General features: G+C 50.7%; 1 protein-coding gene across 1 annotated transcript in view; it reads left to right on the forward strand.

Moving 5' to 3' along the window:
• Positions 1–3791, forward strand: part of zgc:153039 (uncharacterized protein LOC767698 homolog) — a 34208-nt gene extending 30417 nt beyond the window's left edge. The window contains exon 13 of the mRNA XM_027014897.2: positions 69–3791. Within this exon, the coding sequence (XP_026870698.2) occupies positions 69–994 (926 nt within the window). The 3' untranslated portion in view covers positions 995–3791. The remainder of the gene's footprint in view (positions 1–68) is intronic.
• The last annotated feature ends 4948 nt before the right edge of the window (positions 3792–8739 follow it).

Consider the following 8739-nt stretch of genomic DNA (forward strand, 5'->3'; position numbering starts at 1 on the left):
GCCCAACTGATCAGTAACAAACCCTGTAAACATGCACAATCTTTGTCTCTCACTTTCCTTTAACGCAGGCGGGATGAGACCCAACACGTTGGTCCTGGGTTTCTACGATGATGTCCTTCCTCAGGACCAGCTCCAGGACCGCTCCTTTCTCGCGAGCAGACTCGCAGGCAGACCCGCGGACGACGCAGCCTCGTCCGAGGACCAGGAAGACCCCCTCTTCCACTTCCCGCCCCTGAGAGGTGGTGGCACGTGGGAGGGTGGGGCCCAGCCAAGCCAGCCCTGCGGAGGCAAGGCCCTGGGTGCCCAGGAGTATGTCTGCATCATCGCCGACACGGTGAAGATGCTGAAGAACGTAGCTCTGGCGCGCTACTTCTGCCAGTTCGAGCGCGCGTGCGCCCGCCAAGGGCCCGTGTTCGTGGACGTGTGGCCCGTCAATCTGCTGCGGCCCGACAGCAGCTCCTACGTAGACACCTGCTCCCTCTTCCTGCTGCAGCTGGCCTGCATCCTCAACATGACCCGGGCGTGGCAGAAGGCCAAGCTCCGCCTCTTCCTCTGCGTGGAGGCGGGGCGGAGCGTGAAGGGGGCGGGGCTGAAGCTGAGGCTGCTCCTGAAAGAGCTGCGGATGAAGGCGGAGATTCACACCGTCTCCTGGGACGCGCAGGTGGCGCTGCACTGGCAGAGGCAGGGGGGCATGGCAGAGAAAGGAGAGAGGGAGGGGGGAGACTTGGAGGAGGAAGCGGAAAAGGAGGAGTACGTAAACAGCTACCCCAGCAACACCATGCGCCTGTCGGACGAGTATTTGCATGCTGTTAATAAGCTCATTCTCGAGCAGCCCTGCCAGCCTCCAGCTGTGCGTTTCCTGTACTTACCCCGCCCCCCTGCAGACACGAGCCGCTACCACGACTACCTGCACCAGCTGGAACTGCTGAGTCGTGACCTTGGGCCAACGCTGCTGATCCACGGGGTCACGCCTGTCATCACCACTGACCTTTGACCTGGGACTAAATCAAGGATGGAATAAACACTCCCCTGTTTGTGCTCTCCTAACGGGTGTGGATAAAAAAAAAAAAAAAATGTAAAGGTCTTTCTAGCCCAATACTAAGCTCTTTCAAATTCACTCAATAGAATTGGGGGAGTAGCTACAGGGCAGATTGCAAAGGCAAACTTTTTCATCTCTTTCTACATTTTTCATTCATTCCTTTTGCTTTTTGTTTACAATTTATGGATGTTTTTGTGCCAATTTTGGAGCTCTGACACTTGATCATTCCTTTCCATCAGCAAGAGAGACAGACAGATTGAGAAAAGAGAGCGACAGAGAGACAGAAATGGATGACTATGCAAAGACTAGCAGAATACTGGTCTATAAAGACAGATCTTGATCAGGGATACTAACCTTTGGCCTCCTTTTAAGTCCCTAGCATATATTATAAATATTTGATGTGGACATCAGTCAGTGACCTCTTTTGAACCCTGCTTCTTGTTTCATTAATTCTTCTCTTAGAAACATACCATCATTTAGCCAATATATTGTATAAATAATCACCATATGATTTATTTAGAAATTCTGTTTTGACGTTCCAGTCAAAAACTGTCAGCGTGTCTCCAGCAGTGGGTGATGCAGAATACACTGCGCATCTGGTCCAAAGTGCACTTATATGGTACATGTTTTCTTTTTTTGCTGTAATGAGGGCTTTTGGATTAAAGGCCCAGAGGTGGTCCCACTGGCTGTGCAGGTCTTGGGAGGTGGGTCTGGAGACCCAGACCAAGCCGCCTTACACGAGTACCACAGCCGCCTGAGGCAGGGGGACCCATTGTCACTTTGAGGGGATTTAAAGTTTTCTTCACGTTACGTTGTTAGCACCTGACTACGCCACACTGATTTGCACATGAGTGTTAAAGGTGCAGCTATTACACGGTTAAACGTTGGAAACTCCACCTCTCCCACATCACAGAGCAGGGTCACTCAGAGTAAAACCTTTCTTGAATTCAGACCCAAGACTATAGAATTACAAGTTTTGTGCACATAGTGTTCTACGTTTCCAGCTTCTTCTTTTTTTGATCCGTCTCCTTTGAAGCTGACCAAAAATGTTTGAAATCGTGGTAAAAATGAACTTTTTATTTAATAGTAGTAATGGTGGTGATACTACTACTACTACTACTACTACTAATAATAATAATAATCATAATAATAATATTATTATTATTAGCTCATACTCATTTGCTGAGAATTGCAGAAACAAGGAACAAGAACAGTCTATATGAAATTTGGTGCTGACACAAAACTAATTGTGAATAGCTAAATAATATAGCAAAAAGCAATTAGCCTGTAGTGTATATCAATCACATTTATCCTTTTGAAATGCATGTAAAATAAAAAGAAGTGAATAAATAAAATCTGACAGATTATCATTAATCTGAGCATGTTGCCATCTGGATTGATAACTTGTCCTTTTAAATGATCACAAGTTCTCCTTAGATTATACCTAACCAGAGTGGAGGTATTCAACTCCAGACTCAGAATTCCAATCCAGTCCTGGATTTGCTAATCACTGTGGGGTAATTTGATGTTGAAGATCATGGGTATTTCCAGGACCAGTTTCTGATTGGAGGGCCAGGCTAGGACTTCTGCTGTGGAGCATGGGTCGCCTCTGAATGCCAAGTTGTATTTTGTACATGACTTTAGAGAAGAGGAAAGTTGAGACAGTGTTTCGGTCTGTTCTCGTGTAAGCTATAGATGCAGTCCCTACCGGGTGTAACCTTTTGGAGGCACCCTGGAGGCCATCAGCTTCACGCATCGCGAGGCCTTTAATGCCATTAACAGTGGTCGTGAGTGTTATGTATTGGTGTAGTTCATGTTCGATTGACTGCATTGCAGCTCACTTTGATGGAGACCAAGAGCTCTTGCTTGGTTTCTTTTCCGCTAATGATGACCTGTGGTGTTTGTGCCATTCAGCTCTTGAAGAGATGTGCTAGTAGGGCACTCCTCTTAAAGGCCATAGAGTTTAAACAGACCAGATAACAGGCTGAAACTCCTGCTCTACTCATAGCCTCCTGAAGCCGAACTCCACATGGTCAGGGCTGTGCGTTCTTAAATAACAGGGACCTTTGTTTTTCATGTCTCTTCTGGATATTAGGTGCACAGGGTCAATCGAAAGATTTGGGGAGAAACTCCTCTTAGTCGAGAATGTGAAATATTGATTTCTTGGGATGGGAATAATCTGGTTCTTCCCCATGAAAGATGTCGTCAGCCACGGTGAGTGGAGTATGTGAGAGGTGACACACATGCAGAAGAAATTTGTAGATAGTGCTGGGATTGTGGGTGTAACAGATGGGCAGGCCAGAGTCCACATGAGCGATGACCGGTGGTGATCCTGACCATACTCAAGGTCAGGAAGACCCAGCTAAGCAAGTATGTGGTGGCAGGCTGGGTGTTGGCAAGGCGCGTTTATCCTGTAAAAAATTGATTGATAACTAGTTGCTTAAAACCCCTCTCGAATGTCTTGCAGTAAAATGATCGATTATAAAACCAAAGTGCAATGGGGGTGGGGGGGGCTGTGTGCGCGTGTGCAAGCAGGTGCGTGTATTACCTCCAATATTAATAGATAGTTATTCTTACCCTCTTGACTACCACATCACCTCTGCTTCTAAAGGGATGCCTATAGAGATGAGACATTTCCATGTACATTGGCTCACTCCAATGGGATTGGGTGGGCTTTTTGGTGGGCTATTTGCTTATTTTTTGCTTTTGGAAGATGATTTGTGCAAAGTATTTATTAAAATTTTCATATTTGTAATCCTAAATAAATAAAGAATGATTGTTGCCATCTGTGTATTTATTTTGTTTCTTGTGGAAATTCAATTGCTGTTTTTTGGGGGTTTTTTTGCTTTTCATTTGCTCTAGAATTGGCAAAGATGAATGGGTCTTTTCTTTGTTTTTAAAGAAAAGACGAAGTTAGGAAGAAAGGAGAGATGGCCCAATTTAAAAGGAAAAAATGCCAGCAAGATATAGAGGGCTATGGGAGTTTTGTGAGGGCTACATAACACGCACACAGAGCTGCGTGTGCTTGAGTCATTGCCGCAGGTAAGCTAAGAGATGAGAGTAATTTGGATCTTATGCTGGTTTAAAGGAATCAATGTGGCTTTTCTGGCAAAAGAAAGGACAGATCCCGAATGATTTGACCCTCAACAGACTGGAGGTGAGGGAAGCGGCATGAGAAGGTGAGTGGGAGAGGATTAGAGGCATGAGGAGGTAGGAGGGGAGTGTGGGTGAAGGGTTGGGGAGGGAGGGAGGGAGTGGGTGAAGGGTTGGGGAGGGAGGGGAGTGTGGGTGAAGGGTTGGGAAGAGGGGAGTGGGTGAAGGGTTGGGGAGGGGGGAGGGGGTGAAGGGTTGAGGGAAGTGTGAGTGAAGGGGGAGGAAGGGAGGGAGGTGTGTGGGTGAAGGGTTATGGAGGGAGGGGAGTGGGTGAAGGGTTAGGGAGGGAGGGGAGTGGGTGAAGGATGAGGGAGGGAGGGGAGTGTGGGTGAAGGGAGGGGAGTGGGTGAAGGGTTAGGGAGGGAGGGGATTGTGGGCGAAGGGTTAGGGAGGGAGGGAGGGGAGTGGGTGAAGGGTTGGGGAGGGGGTGAAGGGTTGAGGGAAGTGTGAGTGAAGGGGGAGGAAGGGAGGGAGGTGTGTGTGGGTGAAGGGTTATGGAGGGAGGGGAGTGGGTGAAGGGTTAGGGAGGGAGGGGAGTGGGTGAAGGATGAGGGAGGGAGGGGAGTGTGGGTGAAGGGAGGGGAGTGGGTGAAGGGTTAGGGAGGGAGGGGAGTGGGTAAAGGGTTAGGGAGGGAGGGGATTGTGGGCGAAGGGTTAGGGAGGGAGGGGAGTGTGGGTGAAGGGTTAGGGAGGGAGGGAGGGAGTGGGTGAAGGGTTGGGGAGGGAGGGAGGGAGTGGGTGAAGGGTTGGGGAGGGAGGGAGGGAGTGGGTGAAGGGTTGGGGAGGGGGGAGGGGGTGAAGGGTTGAGGGAAGTGTGAGTGAAGGGGGAGGAAGGGAGGGAGGTGTGTGTGGGTGAAGGGTTATGGAGGGAGGGGAGTGGGTGAAGGGTTAGGGAGGGAGGGGAGTGGGTGAAGGATGAGGGAGGGAGGGGAGTGTGGGTGAAGGGAGGGGAGTGGGTGAAGGGTTAGGGAGGGAGGGGATTGTGGGCGAAGGGTTAGGGAGGGAGGGAGGGGAGTGGGTGAAGGGTTGGGGAGGGGGTGAAGGGTTGAGGGAAGTGTGAGTGAAGGGGGAGGAAGGGAGGGAGGTGTGTGTGGGTGAAGGGTTATGGAGGGAGGGGAGTGGGTGAAGGGTTAGGGAGGGAGGGGAGTGGGTGAAGGATGAGGGAGGGAGGGGAGTGTGGGTGAAGGGAGGGGAGTGGGTGAACGGTTAGGGAGGGAGGGGAGTGGGTAAAGGGTTAGGGAGGGAGGGAGGGGAGTGGGTGAAGGGTTGGGGAGGGGGGGAGGGGGTGAAGGGTTGAGGGAAGTGTGAGTGAAGGGTGAGGAAGGGAGGGAGGTGTGTGTGGGTGAAGGGTTATGGAGGGAGGGGAGTGGGTGAAGGGTTAGGGAGGGAGGGGAGTGGGTGAAGGATGAGGGAGGGAGGGGAGTGTGGGTGAAGGGAGGGGAGTGGGTGAAGGGTTAGGGAGGGAGGGGAGTGGGTAAAGGGTTAGGGAGGGAGGGGATTGTGGGCGAAGGGTTAGGGAGGGAGGGGAGTGTGGGTGAAGGGTTAGGGAGGGAGGGAGGGGAGTGGGTGAAGGGTTGGGGAGGGAGGGAGGGGGTGAAGGGTTGAGGGAAGTGTGAGTGAAGGGGGAGGAAGGGAGGGAGGTGTGTGTGGGTGAAGGGTTATGGAGGGAGGGGAGTGGGTGAAGGGTTAGGGGAGGAGGGAGGGGTGAAGGGTTAGGGAGGGGGGAGTGTGGGTGAAGGGAGGGGAGTGGGTGAAGGGTTAGGGAGGGAGGGGATTGTGGGCGAAGGGTTAGGAGGGAGGGGAGTGTGGGTGAAGGGTTAGGGAGGGAGGGAGGGAGGGGATGGGTGAAGGGTTGGGGAGGGGGGAGGGGGTGAAGGGTTGAGGGAAGTGTGAGTGAAGGGGGAGGAAGGGAGGGGAGTGGGTGAAGGGTTATGGAGGGAGGGGAGTGGGTGAAGGGTTAGGGAGGGAGGGGAGTGGGTGAAGGATGAGGAGGGAGGGAGTGTGGGTGAAGGGGTAGAGAGTGTGGGTGAAGGGTTAGGGAGGGAGGGGATGTGGGCGAAGGGTTAGGGAGGGAGGGATTGTGGGTAAAGGGGGAGGGAGTGTGGGTGAAGGGTTAGGGAGGGAGGGAGGGGAGTGGGTGAAGGGTTGGGGAGGGGGGAGGGGTGAAGGGTTGAGGGNCGGGAGTGTGGGTGAAGGGGTAGAGAGTGTGGGTAAAGGGTTAGGGAGGGAGGGGAGTGGGTAAAGGGGGAGGGAGTGTGGGTGAAGGGTTAGGGGAGGGAGGGGAGTTGGGTGAAGGTTAGGGAGGGAGGGAGGGGAGTAGGGTGCAAGGGTTAGGGAGGGAGGGGAGTGTGGGTGAAGGGTTAGGGAGGGAGGGAGTGTGGGTGAAGATAGGGGAGTGATGGCATGTGGGTGAAGGGTTAGGGAGGGAGTGTGGGTGAAGGGGTAGAGAGTGTGGGTAAAGGGTTAGGGAGGGAGAGAGGGAGTGTGGGTGAAGGGAGGGGAGTGGGTTGATAGGGTTAGGGAGGATGGATGTGGTGAAGGGTTGGGAGGGAGGGGAGTTTGGGTGAAGGGTTAGGGAGGGAGGGAGGGAGTGTGGTTGAAGAGTTAGGGAGTGAGGGGATTGTGGGTGAAGGGTTATGGAGGGAGGGGGATTGGGGGTTGAAAGGGTATGGAGGGAGGGAGTGTGGGTGAAGGGTTAGGGAGGAGGAGGGGAGTTTGGGTGAAGGGTTAGGGAGGGAGGGAGTGTGAGTAAAGGGTTATGGATGGAGGGAGTGGGTAAAGGGAGAGGGAGCATGGGTGAAGGGTTAGGGAGGGAGTGTGGGTGAAGGGTTAGGGAGGGAGGGAGTGGGTAAAGGGGTAGGGAGTGTTGGTGAGGGGGTAGGTAGGGAGTGTGGGCAAGGAGTAGGGAGGGTGGGAGCGTGGGTGAGGGGTAGGGAGTGTGGGTGAAGGGGTCATTTAGATCTTTTGCTGGCCCCAGCCTCACTCAAAACCAAACCGAAGTTACATTTCTGCTTTATGCTGACAACCTGGTGCTTCTGGTTCTCACAGAAAAAAGGGAAGCATTTGCGTCTGCTGAAGGTGTACCCTCAGAAATGGGAGCAGGAGGTGTTCCCTCAGACCGGGTCGCTGGAGGTGTTTCCTCAGATATGGGAGCTGGAGGTGTTCCCTCAGAAATGGGAGCTGGAAGTGTCCCCTTAGACCTGGGATTAGGAGGTGTTCCTTCAGATCTGGTCACTGGAGGTGTACCCTGAAACCTGGGAGCAGGAGGTGTACCCTCAGAAATGAGAGCTGGAGGTGTTCCCTCAGAAATGGGAGCTGGCAGAAGACCCACATAAACCTAAAGTAACCAGTAAAAAAAATAATAAGACAGATCTCAGGAGAGCAGATACATGTTTAATCTAGGGCCCTCCGCTCTAGACCAAACCCTATAATGGCCTGGGTTTAAAGCAAGGAAAAGGCTTGTAGAGCCTGTATTCAATCAAACCAAAGTTCTTCAAGACTCATATTCTGATTAGAATCTGGCCAAAGATCTTCGATCCCACCCATTGCTCTATATTACTCAATATTACTATATTACTACATATTACATTGCTCTATATTACTATATGCTACACTCTACCCACTGAAGTGGGGTGTTGAATTTTGTAGAATGATCTTAATGTCCGAAGGAAAACACCAATGGATGTATACAGGACAGAATTGGGCAGATTCCCAATAATCATGAACACTGAAAAAAGAACACTTAGATTTTGGATCTCTCTCAAATCCCACATCTCTACCACTATGATCTCAAGAAGTCAATACTGAAACGAGTCCCCTGTCAGCTGGTAATGAGACTACCTAGCCCTTAATGACACAAACACTCTGACCTGCACTGCTTCCCAAACAGCAGTCAGAAGAAGCCACATTGTTAAAAACAGCAAAACCCGGAACACCAGAAAAGCCAAATTACTTCACAGAGCAAATGGAGTTGCTTCCTGACCCTAATAATAAGAATAGAGACTGGCCAAATATCTTGTTCCTGTCCAAGATATGGAGCAGAGACGTATTCTGACCACACATAGACTCAGAGAAAAACAGATTCAAACAGCCCTAGTTACCAAGAGAGGAAAGAATATGTGATCACTGAGACTGCTGAGCTAGAGACAGAAAATCCTAAAATATGAAAACAGTAGGAATAAATACGAATAAACGTATATAATTTCACAATGTTAGGAGATGATGATAAATGTGATGGAGAGCGTCAATCAGCGTCCATTACAGCCAGGTGTGTGTGCATGGGACTGTAACCACACACACACACACATGCACACTAGGTCATTCTTCATAGTTATATATGCAAATATTTCAAGAAGGTTATCTTTAGTAATTGCATATAGTTGCATAATAAATTGCACAATAACCAGCATTTTCTTTTTAATTTTAATATACACTGCCTGGCCAAAAAAATTCACAAACACTAATATTTTGTTGTACTGCCTTTAGCTTTGATTATGGCAGGTGTTCACTGGCATCGTTTCCACAAGCTTCTGCAATGTCACATTTAT

This window comes from Electrophorus electricus, chromosome 15, assembly GCF_013358815.1.
Source record: "Electrophorus electricus isolate fEleEle1 chromosome 15, fEleEle1.pri, whole genome shotgun sequence".
Classification (NCBI taxonomy): Eukaryota; Metazoa; Chordata; class Actinopteri; order Gymnotiformes; family Gymnotidae; genus Electrophorus; species Electrophorus electricus.